Source organism: Carya illinoinensis, chromosome 14 (genome assembly GCF_018687715.1).
Source record: "Carya illinoinensis cultivar Pawnee chromosome 14, C.illinoinensisPawnee_v1, whole genome shotgun sequence".
Classification (NCBI taxonomy): domain Eukaryota; kingdom Viridiplantae; phylum Streptophyta; class Magnoliopsida; order Fagales; family Juglandaceae; genus Carya; species Carya illinoinensis.
This window is the reverse complement of record NC_056765.1, coordinates 10,101,429-10,127,102: the sequence shown is the minus strand read 5'-3', so window position 1 is coordinate 10,127,102 and position 25,674 is coordinate 10,101,429. Positions and strand designations below refer to the sequence as shown.

Sequence of the window (25,674 nt, the reverse complement as noted above, 5' to 3'; positions counted from 1 at the left end):
ATAACGGGCCACAGTAGTGGCCAGACCAATAAAAGAACCAAAAAGGCAGGCATGTATAGCTCCGGCCCAAGTCAACGCATTCAGTTGACTTGGTCTAAGTCCGGATTACTGAACCGGTCCGGGTTCAGACCAGACCGGTCAGATTATAATTAAAAAATAAAAATTAATTAATTAATTAATTAATAATAATAAATAAATAAATAATAAAAAAATCCAAATTTTATTTATTTATTTATTTTTATATACATGTTATTAATGTTATTTACATGTATGAAAATTTTATTATTGATAAATTTATATGCATGTCATTATTGTTAAGTACATTTATTAAATTTTATTAAATTTCATGTGCATGTTATTATTACATACATAAAATATATGTATGAATTGGCTCTTGTTATCATGCTATATATAATTATTTATCCAATATGGACAAGTGATTTTCATCAAAATTAAAGAAAAACTTGGTTGTCCAAAGGTACAAGATTTTCTTCAGTTTTGATGAAAAATCATTAAATTCCATAGTAAGGTCAATATGATAGAGTGAACAATTTTGTGTGTCAAGATCTACTCCCAAAGGAAAATCTTGATGATACTACTAGTTCATCTATCAAATTAAGGTAGGAGTGAGCACTTTGTGTATCAAGATCTACTCTCAAATGAGAGTTTTGATGACACTACTAGTTCATCCATCAAAAGAAAAGTTGGAGGGAACAATTTGTATATCAGAGTTTACTCCCAAAGGAGAATTCTGATGATACACTTAGTTCATCCACAGAATTTAATATTGGTGAGAACACTTTGTGTATTAAGATCTACTCCCAAAGGAGGGTTTTGATGACACTACTAGTTCATCTATAATTATTTAAATTTTGATTATTATTTATAAGTGTCTAACTCAAAGCATTATGTGACAAATATTTTCTTGCAGTAAATGTACCGACATCATTACATTCATAAACTTTATCAGTTCCTGTTTTGAATGGCTCTAATTTTTCTGAGTAGATTGAGCGAGTTAGATTCACCTTAGGGGTCATTGACCTGGACTCATCCCTTACAAGTCCAAAACCACCACCACCCCTCACTGAAGAGAGTAACAGGAATGAGAAAGAGTCATTCAAACAGTGGGAGAGATCAAACAGGCTGAGTCTAATATTCATGAAAATGACCATATCTGAAAATATTAAAAATTCACTCCCTAGTGTTGAGGATGCCCAAAGTTTTTTGAAAAATACTGAGGAGAGATTTAAGTCTGCAGATAAGTCTTTAGTAGGAACACTGATGGCTAGACTTACCACCATGAAATATGATGGAGCCAAAGGAATGCAAAAGCATATCCTTGAAATGATAAATATTGCCGCCAGATTACAAACTCTGGGAATGAAAGTAGAGAAGTCCTTTATTGTTCAGTTTGTTCTGAACTCATTGCCACGTCAGTATGGTCCATTCCAGATGCATTATAATTCTATTAAGGATAAGTGAAATGTGAATGAGCTGGCAAGTATGGTAGTTCAGGAGGAAGTAAGACTGAAACAACAAGGGCATTACTCTGCTAATTTTGTGACCAAAGAAACTGGAAAGAAAAAGCACCATTATAGTAAAAAGAAACGAATTGGACCACCAAGAGGAAAGGAGCATGGAAATATTAATCAGGTTCAACATAGTAGTACCAAATGCTACTGGTGTGGCAAAAATGGACACATGAAATCTGAGTGTCAGAAACGTAAGACTTGATTTGAAAAGAAGGGTAAGCCTCTTGCCCTTGTATGTTTTGAATCAAACGTTGTAAATGTTCTTACTAATTCTTAGTGGTTAGATTCAGGTGCTAATGTTCATGTTTCTATAACCATGCAGAGATACCTTACAAGCCAAACACCAAGCCCCAGTGAGCGATTCATTTTTATGGGAAATGAGAATAAAGCTAAAGTTTTGGCCATAGGGACTTTTCATTTAGTTTTGAGTACTGGTCATTGTTTAGACCTTCATAACACAGTTTTTGTGCCTTCTGTGAGGCATAATTTAATTTCCCTTTCTAGACTGGACTCTGATGGTTATTCCTTTTCATTTCACAACGATAGTTTTAATTTGTTCAGAGACTCTTTATCTATTGGTTCTGGGTTTCTTTCCAATGGTCTTTATCGAATTTGTCTCGATAATACATTTATTCATAATACCTATACCCATAACCATGAAATGTGTATTGGAACTAAAAGAAACATGATGAATGAACATTCTTATGACTTATAGCATAAGAGATTGGGGCACATCTCTAAAAAAAGGTTAGAGAGATTAGTAAAAGAAGGGATACTTCCGCATTTAGATTTTACTAATCTTGAAGTATGTGTGGATTGCATTAAAGGAAAGCAAACCAAACATACTAAGAAAGGTGCCACAAGAAATAAAGAGTTTCTTGAAATAATTCACATAGATATATGTGGACCATTCTCCACTGAATGTTTTGGTGGAGAAAAGTATTTTATCACCTTTATAGATGATTTTTCACGGTTTAGATATATCTATTTGTTACATGAGAAATCTCAAGCTATTTTAGTACTTGAGATATTTCTCATGGAGGTGGAAAGGTAGTTAGATAGAAAGGTGAAAATCATCAGGTCGGATCGAGGTGGAGAATACTATGAAAAGTATGACGAATAGGGTCGTAACCCTGGCCCATTCGCCAAACTTCTTGAACAACGTAGCATTGTTGCACTATACACGATGCCAGGGATGCCAAAGCAGAACGGTGTTGCTGAAAGGCGTAATCGGACTTTATTGGATATGGTCAGAAGTATGGTAAGCAATTCTACCTTACCCAAATCATTGTGGGGTGAAGCCATTAAGACGGCAACTTATATCTTAAACCGTAAGTCAGTTCCAAAAACTCCTTTCGAGCTATGGACTGGTAGGATACCAAGCTTAAGACACATGCATGTTTGCGGTTGCCCAGCAGAAGCGAGACTTTACAACCCACATGAAAAGAAATTGGATCCCAGAACAGTAAGTGTGTACTTTATTGGCTACCCAGAGAGATTCAAAGGGTATAGATTTTACTGTCCTAATCACAGTCCGAGAATAGTGGAAACAGGAAATGCCAAATTCATTGAACTTGGCGAAATCAGTGGAAAAATAGAACCTAGAGATGTGATCATTGAGGAAATACGAGTAGATGTCCCCATATTTACATCCTCAGAAAAGATAATAGTTCCTCTAATTGATCATCACAGTGATACATTGGAACAAGAAAATGATAATATCACTGATGAACCAAGTTCGGAGTCACCAGAACAGATAGTCTTACGCAGATCTTAGAGAGATCGGCGACCTGCTATTTCAGCAGACTATGTGGTATATCTCCAAGAATCTGAATTTGACATTGGGACAAGTGAAGATCCACTAACATTTTCACAAGCTATAGAGAGATGTGATTCTAGTAAATGGATCGATGCCATGAAAGAAGAGTTGAAATCCATGGATTAAAATCAAGTTTGGGATCTCGTTAAGTTGCCTAAAGGGTGTAAAAGAGTCGGGTGTAAATGGGTCTTTAAGACCAAACGCGACTCTAAAGGCAACGTTGAACGACATAAGGCCAGACTTGTTGTTAAGGGTTTCACTCAGAAAGAAGGCATTGATTACAAAGAGACATTTTCTCCAGTATCTAAAAATGACTCATTTAGAATCATTATGGCATTGGTAGCTCATTTTAATTTAGAGTTACACCAGATGGATGTGAAAACAGTTTTTCTAAATGGAAGTTTGGATGGAGTGGTCTACATGGAGCAGCCAGAGGGCTACTTAGAAAAGGGCAAAGATCACCTAGTATGTAAGTTTAAGAAATCAATATACGGGCTTAAGCAAGCTTCCCAACAATGGTACTTAAAGTTCAATGATACCATTACTGCCTTTGGATTTAAAGAAAACATCGTTGATCGATGTATATACCTAAAGGTCAGTGGAAGAAAGTTTATATTTTTGATCCTGTATGTTGATGATATCTTGTTGGCTAGTAGTGATCTTGGCTTACTTTATGAAACCAAGGGTTTTCTATCTAAGAACTTTGAAATGAAAGATATGGGTGAGGCGTCCTTTGTGATCGGAATTGAAATGCTCCGGGATCGAAAACAAGGACTGTTGGGATTGTCTCAGAAAAATTACATAGAAAGAGTTCTTGAGAGATTTGGCATGAAAAGTTGCTCATCACTTGATACTCCGATATCAAAAGGTGATAAGTTTAGCCTATCACAATGTCCTAAAACTGAGTGGGAGCGTAAAGAGATGGCAAAAATCTCCTATGCTTCGGTTGTGGAGAGCTTGATATATGCACAGATTTGCACGAGGCCAGACATTAGTTTTGCAGTTGGCATGCTTGGGCGTTACCAGAGTAACCCAGGGATGTCTCATTGGAAAGCAACAAAGAGGGTATTACGATATCTGCAAGGAACTAAAGATTACCAGCTTACCTTTAGGAGAACCGACAACTTAGAGGTAACTGGATACTCAGACTCTGATTTTGTCGGTTATTCTAATAGTAGGAAATCTACTTCTGGATATGTTTTCCTACTAGCCGGTGGAGCGATCTCATGGAAAAGTATGAAACAAACTATCACTGCTTCATCAACAATGGAGGCTGAGTTTGTGGCATGCTTTGAGGCCACAGTGCATGGTTTATGGCTGAGGAACTTTATCTCAGGGCTTGGAGTTGTTGACTCTATAGAAAGGCCGCTGATAATTTATTGTGATAATTCCTCTGCAGTTTTTTTCTCCAAAAATGATAGGTATTCTAAAAGTGCTAAACACATGGAGCTCAAATACCTAAGTGTCAAGGAGGAAGTACAGAAACAGACAGTGTCCATAGAACATATTAGTACTACGCTTATGATTGCAGATCCATTAACAAAGGGTCTAGTAGCGAAGCAGTTTAAAGAGCATGTTGACAGAATGGGTCTTATGATGTAAACATGTTATTGAGCTCGTAGATGTTTTATTTTATTTTGAACACTTAATGATATCTATTATGGTTGTTTTGTTTCTGTTTGCTTGTCTTTCCATTTCTTTGTACATTGAATGGTTTGGAAGAATGATGACAAGAAAATGTTTGCAACAGACATGAATTGGAACCCAAGGCATAACGGTATTAGCCTTAATTATCCCAACTAAAGATCATGTAAAATTAGCTGCTGGTATTGTAGTACATGGAAAGGAATTTGTTGATTATATAACAAAGAACCGCCATGACTCGCATCAGTAGTTGATTTAACATTGATATTACAGAACTCATGTAACGTACTTTGAGCTATGAAAGTTTCAGGAAATGAATTTGCTCAGTATGGTTAATTTCCTATAATAAACCCATGAACGGAAAATATTATTTTATGAGCGTATGGGCCAAGTGGGAGAATGTAAGAGTTTTATTTAAATTCTATGTCCCACACACTCATCTTAATAGAATTTGAAATAGCTCAAGTTTATCAGATAAAAGATGAGTGATAACGGGATAAGAAAAATCCTAAGAGATAAGATTAAAATTCTATATCTCTAATTATAGTCAGATACAAACTCTTAGATTTCTTGATGGTCAGAAATCTATAAATAGTACTGAGAAATTAAAGGGTTTTCACCTACAACATTAGAGTGTCTTTTGCCATCGTGAGACACTTGTGAGGCAAAATTGTTAGGGTGATCTCTCTCTTATAACCAGATCTAATTCTTCATCAAACTGATGGAAAAATGTACGCATTTATTTATTATTATTTATTATTGTAAATTATATAAAATCGAAGATCTATTTATTAATATTCATGTTAAAATATTTAACAAATGTACCTTCTTTCTCTCGCAATAACAAAACATGGGTAAATGTTTCTCAAAGGTCCAGTAAATAATTGAATGTAAAAAAAAAAAAAAAAGTAATCATTTAAACCTGTAAGCGTTTCTTCGAGACAAAAATTAAAAAGAATGTCTTTTCAACGATTCTAGAATGAAGGAAATAATGTAAATGTGTATTATATTCATGATTTACTTGAGACGGGAAATACCTAACTGGGGTATTGGTATTGCCAATATGTAAGTGTGTACGAGACTCACTTTACTGCATTTGTGATGACATCAAATGGGTCTGGTCCAGCAGCAACAAAAACCAAATGACTCCCCTCAAAGCCCTCAACCGTGGGATCTCCTGCAAGGAATCATGATTTCACATCATTAATTAATTTAAAGATAGTCAGAGCGTCAATGAATTCATCAGGATTCTCCTTTTCCATACCGCTTTCCAAGCAAATCTCCAATTCATCATGCTCATTTCCCTAAAGAACAGCCCTGGAATCACCTTCAAGAATGGGTAAGAAAATAGTATACAAGGCAGATTGGTCCATTCCACGTTTGCTTTCATCGTCAATAGTACTACTAGAACCACCACGCGCTTCAACAATCAAAAACTAGGTCTCAAAGGGTATATCTTGGCCACGATTACCCATCCTCTATGTCATCCACCACAAACTTGAAGCGGAAAACGCACAAAAAGTGCAATCCCGTGTAGAATCATTGCATTCATCGCAGCGTGTAAGTCAATTGTCCAAATTTTGAGCATTGCCCTTCTAAGACATTTCAGATCATCTTAAGGAAGAAAAAAAAAAGATAGGAGTAGGCTATACGGCCGAATAATTCAAGGATTTCTTTAGCTTGATCCGTCTGTGTGTTGGATTGGTGGTGTTTTTCTTTTTGAAACATGTTTGGGAAAAAGAGAGAATGTTACAATACATTTACTTTATATGGTTTTTGTAAGTAGTAGCAGCCGTTCAGGAGTGACTAAACAAGTAGAGGTAGACAGCAGGGGACGTGCGTTGTACAAAATCTTACGCAACTCTCCTTGTTTTTTTTAAAAACGAACTATTCTAGAGATATTATATAAAATAAATCAATAAACTGATATAATTTTATAGAATTCGTTAAATCTACTTTATAATAAAATTAACTTTACAATTGAAATATTACATCTAACCACATCAATTTGTAAATTTATTTTTATATAATTCTCTTGTGGTTAAGATATTTTCATTTTCGAAAGATGTCCCTTACTTAAAAAAGCATCAAATTCTCGACAGTTATAAATAAATAAAATAAACATATACGTCCTTCTTTATATTGCCAGTCGCAATAAAACATCAAAAATGCTAGAGCCACTGATAGTTGGGTTCGACAATGGATGCTAGAGTCTCCCATCCGTCTCCCTCTTTCTCCGACTTCAATCCTCGTCCCCCACGAAGTTCATAATATAAAAGTTAGCCTCCCAAAAAAGAAAAAAAACATAAGGAGCGCCCTTGAGCAGATCTCGATTGTTGCATGCCTTTCAATCATTAAAAAAAAAACGCATAATCTTAACATAGCAAGATCAAGATATAAATTGAAACATCATATCTGATTTTAGTTTTAAAACCAGCTTAAACCCGAAAACCATTTTCGCAATGCCATTGAGAAGAAGGGGAGGAAGGAAAGGGGACGTTTAAAATCCTAGTAGGGGGAATACAAAGGATTTCTTGAGAATGGATTGGAATTTCAAAATACACTGCAATGTTACATTATAGGCGTATGGCAATGGATGGAAGACTTGGGGGCCAATGAATAGTTCAATAGTTGGCCTTTCCAATAAATATAAGAGTAATACTACATATAGTCAAACTCACTTTTGCGTACTCTTTGTGCACTCCACTTATATGATTCGTTACATCAATTTTTTTTTAATACACAACGAATTGCATCAATAGTGTACAAAAGAGTTCGCAAAAGTGATTATATATAGAATTTTTATAAATTATAATATTCGTAAAGCATTAAAACAAGACCTTTTTATAGGTGGGGGGAATAATAGATAATAACTCTGCTAGAAAAGCATACAGAGGATTCTTCGCATTCGGATCAGGAAGCGCGATGATACCTCAAATGGTGAGCCACCAAGTTCCACTTCAATTTGTTCACTACTCTCTGCACTTTAGATCAGCTTTGTAGTTATACCATAAACTTTCACACCCGCTAGAGCTTATAGAGAAATCTGTTACAAGATGGGATACACAGCAAATAACCTGACATGTACTTAGTATCAGCTGTACACCTGTAGTTAGTATACTTCTACACATATCCATTTGGTTTCTCTCCACCCCTTGCCGTTCTCTTTTGCAAATCCAACTCGTAATGTTGAAAAGCAGCATCTAGAGCCTGCACCAATATGCTATTTTTCTTTTAGTTTTGGCCATTAATACGTTGCAACTGCAAACGCCACCCCCAACCCAAAAATAGACCATCCAATTAAGTGCATGGATGTTTCCTTTTTATGTTATTTTAGAGGTTATTTAGTTAATTTCTTCAATAATAGGGAGAGGAGAAGAGGGTAGAAACATCAATTGTATGCACCAACGGGACAACTCATAGACTATTTATTGCCTGTCTGTTGGCTTTAGCCTTGCAGTAACATTAAGAATGGAAGGCAAGCGCTGACCTGATGCATAGAACAAACGAGGAGGAAAACCTTCTGGCGGAGCTCTGAGGGAACGGATTCCTTTATTTCCTGGGATTTGATAAAACGTTAAAAATACCACCTCAACCAAAACAGTATGCAATTTTGCAAAGCTTTATGTAGTTACCAAAAGCATTGCGTGCAAGTCAAATGATGTAACAACCAGAGCAAAAAACTCATGCAATTAAAATAGACAAGAGGATCCACAACTCCTCAGAGGCAATACTGATGGAGATATGTTATTGGGGTAGGAAAATATGATAGAAGGGATTCTTGACTGAAAGATACCTCCAGCTGCAGATAAATTTTTGACATGGCTTCCTTCAGTCTGCTTATCTGCACATTAATCACTAAATGAACAATGCGATAGGCATATGCAATCTGCATCAAACCAATCAAAAGACTACAATATCCAATAAAAGCTCATCATGTACCAAAATTTCTGGAAATCCCTATTTCAAATGTCATTCATCGTGCATCCCTATTTTAACCAATTTCACATTTGGGGGCAGGCAATACTTATTAACTATCACCTGTGGCCCAAATTTAGGAAAGCTTCTTGACTCTTCAAGAACCATAATAGTGAACCAAACCATTTACATAAAACCAATATATTCTTTTGGGTGTCCTTAAACCAGCATGCCACCAAAAAAACTAAAACTTTAGCACATAACCAAGAAACTCAGCATGGCTTCTTGTTTGAATAGCCTATTAATTAATTGCATTAAACATACCTTTGTTTAACTTAATAGTGCAAAATTATAGTTTTATGTGCTTTACTCAAGAAGCTTACACTTAATTTTGCTAACATTACTCTGACTCTTCTCCATACAGAAAAAGGGCATGATTAACAAATACCACACTTACCTTTCCCTTTGCATAAGCACGAAGAACCTATTTTTTTTTTAATAGGGTCATAAGCCCATTATACAATACAACACTTACCTTGGCATAAATATACGGCATAGAGATTGGATATGAAGACCAAAAGTGCCTCAATAATTCTTGAATGGATATCCAATGCTGGAAAATAGAAAATACTCTTCTTAATAACAATAATATCCCCCAAAAAACAAAATTTTATACAATATATATATAACTAAAAAAAAAAAAAAAGAGTTCTATTAACATTTTTGTAAAAGCAACTATTTATTATTTCGAGAAACTCGCCCACTCACATGTAGCAGTTCCTCTTTAGTTGTGTTGGGTAACCCGTCCAGTATACTCTCATGAACATTCTTCCCCAGTTGATACTTGGTACTTGAGATATTCTGGGTCAATCCATTAATGACCTGAATCAAACAAAAATAACACAGGCAAAATATGAAATATATAAACAATATTCATACCATATCTTTCTTTTTTTGAACAACTAATATGTATCCAATATCTTAAAGACAATGCAAAACAAAGATGTTATACCGTAAGTGCAACCTCAGGTCTGACCATATGAGCACTCAATCCCACAGCCTTGATCTCAGATATTGAACCCCTCAAAAAGCCATATGCTTCCTCAGTGTTCAGACTACAACTCAGTTGTTCTGTTGCAGCTCGTGTATCATCATAAGTTTTAAGTGCATTAGCTTGTTGAGAATCAAAGTAATCACGTGGATCCTGATTTTCAAAAAACTCAGCATAAAATATCTGTATGTAAATAATTTAGAGGAATTGTGTAATAAGACAAAGTAACCTTGATACAAAGTGTAGCAAAAGGATGATCATGAGGTGCCTGAAGGTCCTCCATCTCAGTCATCCGAGAGGTCCTATAAAGTCTCTCCTCCTTCGCAGTTGCATCAGATTCTTCACAACAGTAGTAAATGGATAAGTGCAGATTCTGTATAAGATTGGAATAAGAGGAAGCAGAAGTATTTTTCTTTTCTTTTTATTTTTTTCCGGTGGGGGAGGGGGAAGGATTGGAATCAAATGGAAGAAAAAACAAAAAATAAAAAAAAAACGCTAACCCTGTCTTGACAGAGCAAGTGCTTCTGCTACATTTGTTGGATTGTCCAACTCTACATCTGCATTAAGGTTTGTAAGCCAGAGTTATCTGCCTAAAGTGAATAATAAAAGTAAAACTCATAAGCAAACCAAACTGCAACATTTTATTTTTGCCACCAAATTGCAGTTTAAAAAATGAACTCTCTGAGAAATGTCCCACATATGACATTTGTCATTTATTAGCTCATTTAATAAAAAAAAAAGGATAAGTTGAGAGATTCTTACCTATGGTTCTTCCTTCAAGAACAACTTCACCCTGTCGGTTCAGGTCTTGTAAGAAAGTTCTCCTATATAGCTCGTGCTGTGATTCATTTATTTCCTTGCTACCATCACGAAAAATCCCATGATCCTGCAACATACAACCATATCACTTCAAAAGTAATTCAAGAGCATTTGCACTACAGAAATACTTCTTGGTGGGTTTAGTTTGGTGGTTTCCCCTTCTGTTTGGGTGGTTTTCTTGCATACTTCTTGTGTATTTGGGTACACGCTTAGGCTTTTAAATAATATCACTTGCTTATTAAAAAAATTATATCATGAAATACAGATTTCAAGACTAGCTACTAGCTAGAACTATTTAAAATCAAGAACCAAATCTATAGGAACCAACCAACAGAAATTTAAATAATAATAAAAAAAGGGTCTTATCCCACATACTGGCAGATGCATGTAATCATCCCCTTGGTCAGCCTCAATATCTAGAGTTGGATCAACTCGCCGAATCTGTCAACAAAAAATACCACGTCAGGATTTGCAAAAGTACTTAAGTAATCAACAAAAAGTAATGCCGCAAAATTGTTCAAGGACAAAAAAAGGAAATCCCAACTTTCTCAAGAAGAGCACCTTCTGCCGAGCTTCACTTGCCAATATGTCATCATCCTTCAGGAAAATGACTATATCCTCATCTTCAGCAGCCTCTGCTGCAGCTGCCATGGCATTCTTTTAAAATGAAGTAATTCAGCTCTACAATATTTTGTCCAGAAGTCCTTTTCTGTCATCTGAAATTCAAAACAAGGGGGAAAAACACCAGTGCATACTTTGAGCATAGTACATGAGAAATCCATATGGCTTATTCTCATAAAATCATCTGATTACCAAACATTCTTGATCATTAAAGTTTCATGTGTACTTGGGCTATGCCTATTTACTTGTTTCAATCAAATTTTATGACATATAAAAAAACATTCTTCATGATTAAAGTGAAAAGAAGAAATTGCTTCAATGTCCTTGCTACCTTATTAGGAACGAGATTAAGGAATGCCTGTTGAACGGCTGGTTTCAGGGCAAAAATCTGAAAGACAAGAACACATAAACACCAAGGAAAAGTAAGAAGCATAAAGGTGGCATGATCGTCCAGCAACTTTTCTACCACACCAATGTCAACAGTTAAACCCCAATGAAGTCTTATCTCAGACAATGGAAGAACTGTAGCTTACAATTCAATATTTGAGCATGCAAACTTGAGAATTATTATAACTATGAAAGTATCAAAAGCATTTAAAGAACCAAACATGGTGGAAGATTTTTTAGCTAAACATAGGGCTAATGGAGGGACTTGGGATTTCTTTGGGGAGGAATTTGGTCCAGGGAGGCTTAGGGGTCTTATTTGTACAGATAGATTAGGCATTCCTTATGTTAGACGTTAGGTGATATTTTTTTGTTTTGGTTGGAACTTTGATTGGGATTATTGTTGTAATTATGGACGTTCCTCTGCCTAAGTAAGGGTTTTTATTAATAAATGGAGGTGTTGACATTCTTTTCTTAAAAAAAAAATAAAAATAAAAATAAAATAAAATAAAATCAAAAGGATCCGTGTTTTCATGATGGCGTGGAACCTCACCATGTCAAGGCTCTTCGAAGCCACCCTTGGAGAGTAAACCCTGGACACAACCCCACCGACTAGAACCAGGTTTTACTAATCAAAAGGGACTCTTAGTACAAAATCAAACCTCGGATGCATAAGCCTACAACTCATCCCGTTTTCATTTTATGACATAAAACCTTGTCCAAGGTTGACCCACCCAGGAGAGTAAACCTTGGACACACTTCTCCACCAGCTAGAATTGTCTAATAGGTAATCCAAGGGAACTCCTAGCTCGTAATCAAACTCAATATGTTTACAACACATCCCATGTCTGCCCTTTGACCATTAGGCTGCACTCTGACGAGTCGAAACTATCCATGTTAAGAAAAATAAATACTTACAAGCTTCAACCACTAGAATATTTTCTCTCAAAACAACCATATGAGAACGCCACAAATTTTTTTGAGATTCAATATTTCATATAATTTGTTCAAAAAACCATTTTTTGTATTTTTTTTGTTCGTGTAATCCACCTTTATAATACTAATGTACATTTATAGTCAAAACCCGAATATGTGTCACTCATTTTCTTCCTTATTGAAATACTTATGCATGTCGTTCTGCATACCAGTGTCACAACCCATATCAAGCCAATAAGCACTCTATGTAATGCCAATGCTTAAATCCACGTTGACACCTGAGCCCCTGAGCCAACTGTGTCACAAATTATAGCTAGATAGCATTGACATCATAAAGAGGTAAAGAAAAATAACCTGCTATTAAGCATCAAAAAAGAAAAAGGAAAGAAAGCAAGACAATTGAAACCTGATATTTGGTCTCTTGTGTCAAGTTGAATGTAAGCTTGTTTGTCTGAGAATACAAAAGAATAATAAAAAAGAGGAAAGAGAACAATCAGTCCTCATGAATAAAATCACAACTGAAAGGTAAACAACGAAGGAAAAACACATCAATTATTAGCAACGAAAGAAAATTGAATAATGATAAGACTTGTTTCAAAGAGATGTGTTGGTTTAGATCTAAATGGTCTTTACAATGTAATACAAAGATGCAAATGCTCAAAGTGCCTGATGAAAACAGTACATGCATGAGAGAGAGACAATTGTACCCGAGCATCGTGCAATGGCAGTGTGTCTAGAATCATCGAACTTTTAAAACCAATCCGTTGTTTTGACTTTTGGCTGCTGTCTCCATCAAGCAACTTCTGCATTAAATTTTAGAAGCAGAAAATGTTAAAACCCCGTCAAAAGGAAAACAGCTTTTAATTAAAAGTTTACAGTGGGAATGTTACTGAATTCTTTTTCTGAAATATCTTCCATCGGAAGACTTTAAAAAAGCTCTGATCATATGGATCTCATATTTCAAATGTTAAAAAAATGCAAAAGTCAACACAGTCGTATAAATAATCAAAAAGAAAACAAACCTTCCTTGTAGCCCAGAACTCAGATTCTGTCAAGATATTCCCAAACACAAATTGCTTATGAAGTTTCTGCAACTCACTATAAAAGTGAAAAGTCAAATGATGCCAACCAATTACTAGGAATCTAGAAACAGAAAAAATACAAGGTGTAGGGAAATACCACATTCAAAGTAAGCAATCTGGTAAACGTACAAAAGAATGGATTTTTATATTTAGGATAAGTAAAAGAAGATTTTGGTCAAACACAACTTATTCTATGGAATACATAGGATTCGGCCCCTGGTGCATTGTTTTTTAAGAAATAACCAGCAGTGGTATGAGTCACTTTTTTATACCAGTAAATAGTACAAGTTACTTAAAAATGGGTCCCTCCATTAATTGTTTTCGTCCCTCGACATTAACTGCAAACATGTGACAGTAAATGAAACTGCCGCATGAAAAGTTTATTATTGAAAAGAAGTAAATAATTTTTTTATGATAAAAAATAGTTTTTGTACTTAAGACCACCCCACCACCATGGTGTGAACACGTTCAGATAACCACAGGGATGGTCAGACCTGGGTGGTCTCTCTCTCTCTCTCTCTCTCTCTCTCTCTCTGATAATTAATAAGAATTTTATTACCATAAATAGGCAAAGTCCAAGTACACAGGAAGTATACAAAAGAAAGTGCCTGCATACATAAGCTAAAAAGATAGAAAAACTAGAACAACTCCAACATATCATCACCATTCATTACATTAGCCTTAGCCCATAGACATAGAGTTTTGAAGAATCTATTTCTTATGAAAACTGCCACACGCATTTTTAGTAGACATTGATGGCTAGAAAGTTGACAGAGGGACCTCTTTCAGTTAACCGATACCATAGGGGGCTAATTCTTGAAACAGAATGCGCAATATCCTAAATCTTGGGGTCTTTGACAAAAGTTCCCAAAAGTAAATTTACCTATTCTCTTGCAATAGCTTCATTCGAAGCTCCATCTCTGCTGTATTGAGTTGTTCATCATGGGAAGTAACCACAGGTCTATCAGAAGTGGCTATCAAACCCTCCCCGGACTTTGCTAGAGAATTTACTGTTTGTAAGGAAGAGGCACCACATCTTCAGGACAAACAATTTTTAGCAACGCAAAATCCAAGGGGAATAATCACAAGATCACTATATAAAATAATACCAAGAGCATCGAAAAGGTAGTGGATTGAAAGAGTATCTAAAAAGAAAAGAAACAGATACATTCTTCCTAGGACCCTACAATTAGTAGTTGCAAAAGGTGATTCTTTAAATGCAAACGCAACAGGAAATATCCATAAAAACAATGCTGGCCTAGTAGAATGTCTAAACCTTTAAACTAGATTAATGGCATGTTATGATGGCCTAGGAAACTTCAAATCAGCATGGTGGATGTAACACCATGCAACTGAGACTTACCATCAAATTCTCGGCAAACTTGAAGATCCGAGAAATTTTCAAACTCAAAAATGTAACTTCCACCCTGGAATAACACACAATATAAACTTGCAAAGTTCATCAATGATAAAAAGGGGGGAAGAAAAATAACATTTGCTACTATCTCTATAAATGCTAACAAAAAGTCAATTTATAATCATGAGTATCTCTTGTGAAAGGTATGAGACACATTCAAGGGATTTGAGCCATGATGGGCTGCTAGTTAGGCATAGAGTCTTAGAGGCTAAAGCATGAAAAGGTGTTGCATCACAGTTATTGAGTAAAGAAAAAACCTTATCGAGGATGAGATTAATTAATGGTGGATTGCTTGATCCCTCTTTGGTGTTTTTATGACCTGAACATTCACAGAGAGAAGGAAAGACATCAACGAATTTTTCACACAAAACATGCCATAAATACCAGAGAAGAGAATGAGAACAACATAGACGCATTAGTTCTCAAAATGATCAGCAATTTAATGGAAAATCCATCCTCCCCAAAATTGAAAAAACACGTCCATGCCATGATTTATTGTTACAAATGCCACTCGACAAAAATGTTTCAATTACTAGGAGACAAGCATAGCTAAAACTTACATGATTGTTGAATATGACTAAAATACAAAATGAACAGGATGAACAATGATAAGGATCAAGATATTATGGCCAAAATATATGGCAAACAATAAATACCTTTTATTGATCTAAAATCTACATTGATCATTGTGACTGAAGTGGGATCGTTAGGCTTGAACACAATCTTATTCTTGGTCTACCAAAACAATATAACACGAATAAAATTATGAAAGTTATAAAGATATGGATAAGAAGTAATCCTCGCATCACCTAAGAAATCATATATGCACCTCCTTTAAATAAAACTTTCAACTTCAATTCCAAATAAATCAATAAATAAATAAACTATAAGAAATAATGTGTTGGTTCAGCAATGATCTTAATAAAGTCTTGTGATTTTACTTCATCACATACATATGACCTTAACACCCTAGTGCACAAATGGAACGTCATTTTCATGTCACTTCCACGCCTCCATTCACACCAACAGTCTATAAGAATCATTAAAATGTTTCCATTGGCATGATAAAACACAGGATTGCATTGCCTTAACACAAAACTACGTATAATAATCTGCACATATCAAACTGAACCCCAATAGCAACAAAGCCCAGATTGCAAAATTGATTGTTAAACCTAATAACAGCATCATGCATATCACCATCATATCCAAAAACTAATTATAACATGTATCAGAACATTATGAATGGGCAGGTAATGCATGATAATGAATTACCCAATGCAAATAGTTTCTTTCTCCAAAATCCTTCTACCAAATTCATGAGAATAACAATACAAATGAACTATGTAGGTATGTACCATTTCCAATACACCAGGAATCCCGGAGCCCTTTGCCGTGGTCTTGTATTTGGCCCGCTTAATCAGATGCCGTGTTTCCATCGTCACTGCAGCGATCAAAGTAATTAACGAAAAAGTTTTCTCAATCACATCCAAACAAAAGATGGAGAAAAAAAACACAGATCCTAAAAATGATCATATTTTTTAAGGGGATAAAAGGGCACAAGGGATTGAATTTGTGGCTATGTAGGTATTTTTATAAACAAGATGAATAGCTCTTAGGGTTTTGTATGTTTGGAGGTTCAGTGGTGAGGATAGGAGCTTAGAGGTGTGACATTTATATAAGTTGGATTGCTTCATGAACGGACGAAGGAGGAGGAGAGTTTCTCTCCGAGTCAACCATCCGTGTCCCCCTGGCTTAATGAGTGGTGATGAAGGTCTTTATTGGATGATTTCGGTATTTTTTTTTTTTTTTTGATAAGTAAACACAATCTTATTAATAATAATAGGCATAGCCCAAGTACACAAGATGGTATACAAGAGATAAGACCTATCTAGGTGGCTATAGATGATTTCGGTATATATAGAGAGGTTGAGATGGTGAGGGAGTACCAGAAAGGACTTCAAGGAAGAGTTACGCTAAATAACATGGTTTTATATATATGATTATTATGAATAGATATAAAAATAATAGTGAAAAGGAAAACTACAGTCAAATTCTATTTATTCCCTTAAAAAAAAAAGGCAATAGTGGCAAGAAAGTAATGGTGCTAGGCTGCCCCTGTCCCACCCCCGCCCCTACATGAGCCGGGGTGGGGGGGATAGTTTGGGCACTCATACTCTGCCACTGCTCCAGTGGGTGGGTCCCCTGCCCGAATTCTCGAGGTAGATTGGCACCCACAACAGTCAAATATAATAGATCTTAGCAAACTCTACAAAGAACCATGGCCATTCGGATTCGTTCTTTAAGAAGAAAGAGAATAAAAATTGGAGGTGGAAAAGAAGAGGGAGGGAGAGAGACAGCAACAGGGGGAGGAGGAGTTAGAGAGATGGGGGAAAGAAAGAGACGGTGGGGAGGGGGGGCAGAGGTGGAGGTTTAACTAGTTAAACTTAATCCTAAACAATGTCCTTTACGTCATTTCTATTTCAAAAATAAATAAAAACTAAGTAAAAAAAGGTCATTTTGAGATAGACTCCCCTAAACGATGTCATTTTATTAAAGAAAACTGTTTTTTAACATTTATGTATATATATTATATATATGGGGCTGGGATGGGTGAGCTTGGGCCCAGCTTAGGCCTCGCCCCCAACTCCCGACTGCATGGGGGCATCCACCTGTCCGCAAGGCGGACAAGGCCCCCTGCCTTGACCAGGCAAGTGCCAGAAGGGGTGAGGCAAGTGGCAGTGCCATGGTGCCCAGCCATACAAGAAAACAAGTGGAGATTGCATCAAGGAAAAATTGATGTAATAAGCAAGGATCACACAGGGATAAAGTCATAAAGGTGGTGCTGAAATCTACAACCCGTATCTTACTAACTAATTTTTGCATTCGATTGTTAATGTTATGAACTATATACTACATGTCAATAGGTTGAAAATGTCAAAGTACTGCTTGAAGTGGAGGTGAGATCTATTTGACATGTTGTTGTCTTTCTATTTTGGGTGTTGTGCTGTGTTTGGTTGCTGAGAAAAATTAAGGAAATAGTTTTGAGTTTTAGCTCTTCCACTACTTCGTAAGTATCGTTTACTCAACGCCAACTTCAATATAATTGGAACTTTGATTATAAATTTTGAGTGTGACACACATATTTTGAGGTCATCTAGCTACTTGTTTTTGAAGAAACCATTTGGGATATTTGAGTGTGGCAAAGCTTATTATCATATGTATAGTTTTATGTTTATGAATGGTAAATTTGATGTGAATGTGCATGTGAGCAGACTGGTGTGCCGCTTCAGCAAAAGCAACTGCTGTATTAGGAATTTCAACATTTGGCTCTTGAACATGCTTTTTGCTTGCGGGGTCTAGATAACACTTTCAAAATTTCTTAATACTCACCCACAAACAAAATACTTTCAAGATTGTACAAGTTAAAGGGAAAAGGCATAGCTTCCAACATTTTTTGTATCAAGAACAGAAGGTCCCTCACCATAAAATCTCGAAAGAAAATAGCGCTAAACCAAAACATACCCACAAACCCACTATAATTCTATACTTGAAACTAATATCTCTCGGATTTGCTATAACGAAAAGAAACAAACTAACCTTGCTAGCTTTAGTCGTCTGATCTGGGATGTTGGCTCAGCTGCAAATCAAATGTAGAAACAATAACGACAAATCTAAGCTTTTCTAACACCAGAGAAACCCTTCAAAGAGGGGGGGACAAATAAGCAAAGGAAACAAATATTGAACACACTTCAGTACTACAATTTGACCACAAAAAGGCAGCCATCTATCATGAAAAATGATTTCAATTTATTTTTCTAGTCAAAATTAACGCTCTAGCTCCACAGTCAGTCTAGCATGTTACTATCTCTACAATCATGAGTAATCCCCAAAACTGACAAGAGCTATAAAGATGAGAGATCATGAATGACCAATTGAGCTAGGCACCACAATGAAATACAAGTAACCTACCAAGACCAACACACAAAGGTAAATTTTCAGTCTTCAGAGCCAATCGCCAAGCCAACAATGGCAGCATTCAAGCTGTAAAATATCTCAGAGCTTGGGACCTAGCATCAGAAATTGGAAAAAGTTCAAAAAATTTGAAATAACATAACAAATAAACAAATACATTCTCCAAACATGGATCAAAAGAAAGCTCAAAGAAGTGTTTAATATAAGGATAAATGAAGTTAACTAATCTTCTCGGGAATCTACCTTGATATATTCAAGACAATCCTGCACTGAATGGGAAGGGACTATGACAATCGAAATGGTGGTTATGAAAGATTTTCCGAAACATGCATTTCCAAAGGAACTGCAGCAATTCAATTAACGCATTCTGCACCTTGACAGGTATTTACGAAAGAAAAAAATTACCTAAATGATAAACGGTAGATTATAAATGGAAAGGGGATTTTCAAACCATATACTACAATGGCATACACTTACACACCCAAACATTACTTCTACCACTAGCGTAAGCAGTGATGGAATCCAATAAAAAGTAGTTCTAAAAGCTAATCGCCAGAAGCTCCATTAAGACTAGCCTGAAAAATTTTCAAATTCTACAATTCCCACCAATTTGACATTTCAAGAGCCCGATCCTGTCTTATGAAAAATCAAGAGAGACTGAACTCGTGATATGGGTAGCTTTGCATTTTGATCAGAATTCAGTCGTAATATATTAAAAGATAAACTAAGAAGCAACTCGTTATACAAAATATGAACAATTCGAAGCCAGAAGCATGTGTTTCAGTCGCAGAGAAATAAATTTGAGTTAAGTATATTTTCTCAATGCATGTCAATCACTTCTAAAATTCCAGATGCACTGGCCCTCCGCGATAAAATCTACTACAGCTTTAAGCAAAAAATCAAAGACAAACAAAACCCATGTTAGTTTTCCACCTCATTCGACAAAACAAACAGGAAAATGATAACCTTCACAAAACCGTACCCCCCCCCCCCCCCCCAAAAAAAAAAAAAAAAACTAAAAAATCAAAACCAAACAAAACCAAGGCAAAGAATCGGAGAGAGTATGAAATCAAAGGCCCAAATTCTCACCTCAGTTACGAGCCCTCCGGTCCCACATTCCCAAAACCCCAAAAAAACTAAACTCTGCGCAAATAAAAATCAACACACAGTTAGGGTTTAGCCAGTGATATAAAGCAAAAGAAAGGCCAAATAATGCAGAAAAACACAGAAAAAATAAGAGGAATTACATACAAGGAAGAACACAGAGTTTCGCTTTCCGGCCGGGACAGTTTCGTCAGGAAACAAATACAGTCATGGAAAGGCCCGAAGTAAACGCAGGAATGAGAGTGAGGTGTTAACGGGCTGAAAAATGTGTAGAGGAGCTGCAGTGTGCTGTGGTTGAGTTCGATGGCAGAAGGAGAAGTGTAAAGCTTGTGGAGTCTGGATCGTTAATGGCAGTTTTGTTAGTTACGTTGTCGTTTTATTAATATAGTTTGATGTGGGTGAGTTGTGTGTAAATAGAACGACATCGTTTAGGTTAAGCAGATATAAGAAGTTGTGTTGTCGTTTTGAAGAATGGGACTTTAGTTGTAGATGAATAAGCAGTCGTTTTTCATCCTTGATTATTACAATGTATAAAAGTATCCATGAGTTGGAACACAGGCCAACTCTGGAATTTAGTCAACTTCCCTCTCTTTATCTATCTCTAATTCTTGATTAGGGTGTAAAAAAAACTAATGAACTGATAAATCTAATCGAACCAAATCAAACTAGTGGGATTAGTCCAATCTCAAGTTTGGTTCAATCCAATACTAGTTTTATATTTCTTAAAATCGGTCAAAATAGGTTCGGTTCTAATTTTATTTTTTTTTAAACCGAACCAGACATGTTTATATATATATATATACATTTTAACCTTTTTATTGTATATAATTTTTATATATAATATATAATTATATATAAAATAGTTTTGTATTATATGATAAATTACTAATTAACATAATATTAAATTTTAAAATCTTATATCATTTTGTATTTATAGTTATATTAATATTAAATTATACATATTAATAATTATACTAATACTATATCACTATATATTATAATATATTATAATATATCATTATATTATATATTATAATATACCACTGTAGTCTCTAATACAATTATAATGTATATTATAATATACTAAAATATATTGTCACTATAGTATTATATATTATAATATACTATATTATATAATATATAATATAGTATATTAAAATCGAAAGGCCGAACCGAACCGGACCAGAAACTAGTAAAACCGGATTATCGGTTTAGAAGGATAATCGGTACATAATTGATTTTGAAAAATTCAAAACTGGTACATATTGGTTCGATCCTAAATTTTATTCAAAATAAAAATGAACCAGACCGATTACACCCTTATTCTTGATCTTGTTCTTAGAAGGTGACTACTTCAAATCAGTCAATCCATAGTTCTAGCAAAAGGGTCCCTGTCCATCACAATTGGTATCAGTAATCGATAGCAATGGCAAAAGGTAAAAGATCTTATGCACATTTCGTCAGTGAATCATGTTAGGCAACAATAGGAAAGACAACAGAAGTAGATTGAAGACACCCTTGCAATTTTGCTTCAACAACGAGAAGCTGCTAGGTTAGAAAGAGAAAATCAAGATAAGAGATTCTCATAATTGTTTTTTTTTATAAGTAAAAGTATTATATATATATATATATATATATTAAAATGAATAACCAAGTACACTGAATGTATATATGAAAACACCTTGCCCATATTAAGAAGCCCCAAAACCATTAAAAACAACCCAAAGTACACTAATCCCAAAACATCCTGAAATACCCAATCAATTACTTTGAGCCTCAATCCCTTGTTTCCGGTAGAACTAATACCCAATCCCAAACCCAGCACCAATCCCTTATGTTTCCCATCTTTACATTTCCCTCCCTTTAGACATCCCTCTACTTGAGCTACATCCGTTAGCATCGTAGTTGATTGTCCAAGAAAGACGTTGTAACTCACTGTTTTTCTTGAAACCCTTGGTTTCAAGAGCGTGGCTTGCCTCTATCGTGGTGATTAGTTCATCGAACTGGTCTTCGTATCCTTCATGTGAAATCTCCACGAAATGTAGAATCTCGTTAACTTTAGGCAGAATCCAATCTGCTATCAGAGGAAGAGAGAACAGTGGAGCAATATTATCCTTAAACACATTATCCAGGTGAGATTCTTGCAATTGTTGCAACATATTTCAAGAATTTCTTGCAATGTGTGTGAGGGTAATTGGCAGAATGTGAGGAATCATCAATAAAGTCAGCAAGTTGGTTGAAATGGTGATTTTGATGAAGTGGTTTGGAAAGTACATGGTCATGATATGGGTGACAGAGCATTCACCAAGGGAATTAAGCTAGACTTTCCAAGGTTCCGTAGCAAAGATGGAAAAAGGTGGAATCAATATTTTTTTTATAATGTCTTCAAGTTGCAGGATGCCTCATAACATAGTTTATGATAGAGGGGCTACTTTCACTAGTTTATTTTGGAAAGAGTTGTTCAAGTTACAAGGGGTAACTCTCTCTTACTCATTTGCATACCATCCTCAAAGTGATGAACAAACCGAGGTAGTTAATAAGTGCTTGGAGCATTTTATGAGGGGTTTCACAGGAGACAAAACCTAGGTTATGGTTTGACTGGTTAACCTTGACTGAGTGGTGGTATAGCACCACCTTTCATACATCTAAAAAACTTACTACCTACGAAATGGTTTTTGGCAGACCTCCAAATAAGCTCTAGTCTTATGTTCCTGGTTTAATTACTAATCAAGCAGTAGATGATTTGTTGAAGACCAGGGAGCAGATCTTGTCTACATTAAAGCTTAATTTGAGTGCTGCTCAGGGGGGGATGAAGTATCAAGCTGACAAAAGTAAAATTGAAAAGGAGTTTGAAGTTGGTGATTGGATATTTCTTAGGTTGCAGCCATATAAACAGTAGTCCTTGGTAGCTAGGAGGAACTTTAAGTTGTCTCCTAGGTTCTATGGACCATTCTAAATCATAGAGAAGATTGGTCAAGTGGCTTACAAGGTTGAATTGCCTCAACATTCCTCCCTTCATCTAGTCTTCCATGTTTCTTGTTTGAAAAAGAAAGTGGGCTAACATATTTCTCCTTTAGCAACATTGCCACTAGTCAATCCGCAAGGGGAATTAGCTCCAGAACCTGATTTTATTTTACAAAGCAGAAGTAGAAAGATTAATAATAGAGTAATGGTAGAGGTCTTGATTAAGTGGAAAGGAGCTAGAGTGGAAGATGTTACTTGGGAGTCTTATTGGTAGCTTTGTGATAGGTTTCCTCACCTTATGAGCAAGATTTTCTAAAGGAGGAGGGTATGTTATGGGCTAAAAAATGTGTAAAGGAGCTGTAGTGTGTTGTGATTAAGGTCAATGGCAGAAGTGGAAGTGTTAAGCTTGTGGAGTCTGGATCATGAATAGCATTTTTGTTAGTTAGAAGAATACTATACATTGTCATTTTATTAATGTAGTTTGATGTGGGTGAGTTGTGTGTAAATAGAACTCGTTTAGGTTTAGTAGATATAAGAAGTTGAGTGTTGTCGTTTGAAGAAGGCGACTTTAGTTGTAGATAAATACGCAGTCATTTTACATCTTTGATTACCACGTATGAAAGTATCCATGAGATGGAACATAGGCCAACTCTGGAATTCAATGCACTTCCCTCTCTCCCTCTCTCTCTCTCATTCTTGATCTTGTTCTTGGAGGGCGGCTACCTCAAATCACTCAATCCGTAGTGAACAAACGGTGAAAATGAAAGGTTTGTGTGATTTACTTAGGCCCGAGAAGAGCGTGAACCCAATCGACTATTGTTAAAACCCATTTGAGAGAGAGAGAGAGAGAGAGAGAGAGAGAGAGAGGGGTAAGGAATATGATTGAGGACGATGATAATGGAAAAGGAAGCACATATAGATGCACAACAACTCAGAGCCTCGCGAGATTTGTCCAAAGAGAGAGATGGGAAAAATATAAAATAGAGGGAGAAAATCATACCTAACAGTCACAAGATCCGTCCATAGCCATCGCGAGATTTGGAGAGAGAGAGAGAGAGAGAGAGAGAGAGCTGTGTGGGTTTTTCACTGTTGAAAAGGTTATGTTCGAGTCGAGTGAGGGAGAAGTGGAAAGGTGAAAGGGAGCTCAGATCCACTCCCATTGTGTGTGTGTGTGTGTGTGAGAGAGAGAGAGAGAGAGAGAGGGAATTAATAAAATAGTATTTATGGAGTGAATAGTACATCTTTAGATGTATGAATATTGTTTATAACTATTAAAATATTTACATACGTATAATTCAATGTAATCGATAATACAAAGTTCTAAACAGAATAAAGACCAGTTCGAAAGAGCAGAGAGACAATAAACAAGATGGAAAAAATCACCTGAGTTGATATATAAAGTCAAATGAAATGCTGCAGTTGATTCAAAGAGTAATAAGGGAGGAATTGGAGTTGTGATAAGAAATAGTGATGGTGAGTTGATTGCTTCTCTATGTCTAAACATAAACCACTCTATTACACCTGCTATAGGTGAAGCTTATGTACTTAGAAGGGCAGTGATGTTGTGTCAAGAGCTAGGCGTAAATATCTCGGGACGTATATATCTCTTCATTGAATTAATTGCAATAGATAGCATGATTTTGATTGTAATCTTGATTTTAACTAATTAATTCATCCAAAATTTTGAAATATATAATAAAGACTTATTGATGGAGTAGAGCATACAAGTAACATAATAAGTACAAATTATATCTATTTCTAAGTTAAAATGAATACTACTGCATTTTGTTATTCCTATCCCCACACACCACAAGCTTCATTTTTTTTAATACACCAAACATTTAGTAAGAGAAAAAAAATTTTAAAAAAATTATGTGTAATGTGTGGTATGGAATGATGAGTAAAATTTTTCATCCACTTTATCTTCCTAATTCAGCCTAAAACTAAGGTCTGATTTGATTACACAGTTCAAACTATCTCATCTCATATCATATAATCTATTAACATCGTGTTTTATAAGCTTTTAGACCGAATTTTAGCGATTCGGGTTTTCGGTCTCAAGGAATTCAAAGTTAATTTACAGGTAAATCCAATTTTCTCCCGGGAATATCTCATTATCACTTACCCTTCTAAACTTTGACTTGGTACAACTTGAGAGGGAATGAACTACCACCAATTGTCATTATCCCTCCAAAACTTGGACTCAGTACGACTTGTTCCACAAACTATCATTCTATCTCACATCCATGGCACATGTGTGAACAAGTGACAAGTTATATGGACTAGTACCAAGTCAAAATTTAGGAAGGTTAGTGCCAATGACCTTAGAGTTTGTGGGTCTGAATGTACAGAGTCAAATTATTAAAATAAAAGACACACCCAGGTCCCTGGTTAGTCAAACTTCAATG

General features: G+C 35.6%; 1 protein-coding gene and 1 pseudogene across 1 annotated transcript; one reads left to right on the top strand and one right to left on the bottom strand.

The window, feature by feature from the left end:
• Positions 1-4,272: 4,272 nt before the first annotated feature.
• LOC122293554 (secreted RxLR effector protein 161-like) lies at positions 4,273-4,919 on the top strand. Its single transcript, XM_043102110.1, has 2 exons — positions 4,273-4,772; positions 4,883-4,919. The coding sequence occupies exons 1-2, from the start codon at positions 4,273-4,275 to the stop codon at positions 4,917-4,919; spliced, it is 537 nt and encodes a 178-aa protein (XP_042958044.1).
• Positions 4,920-7,588: 2,669 nt separating this feature from the next.
• Positions 7,589-24,461, bottom strand: LOC122294492 (annotated as a pseudogene).
• Positions 24,462-25,674: the final 1,213 nt, after the last annotated feature.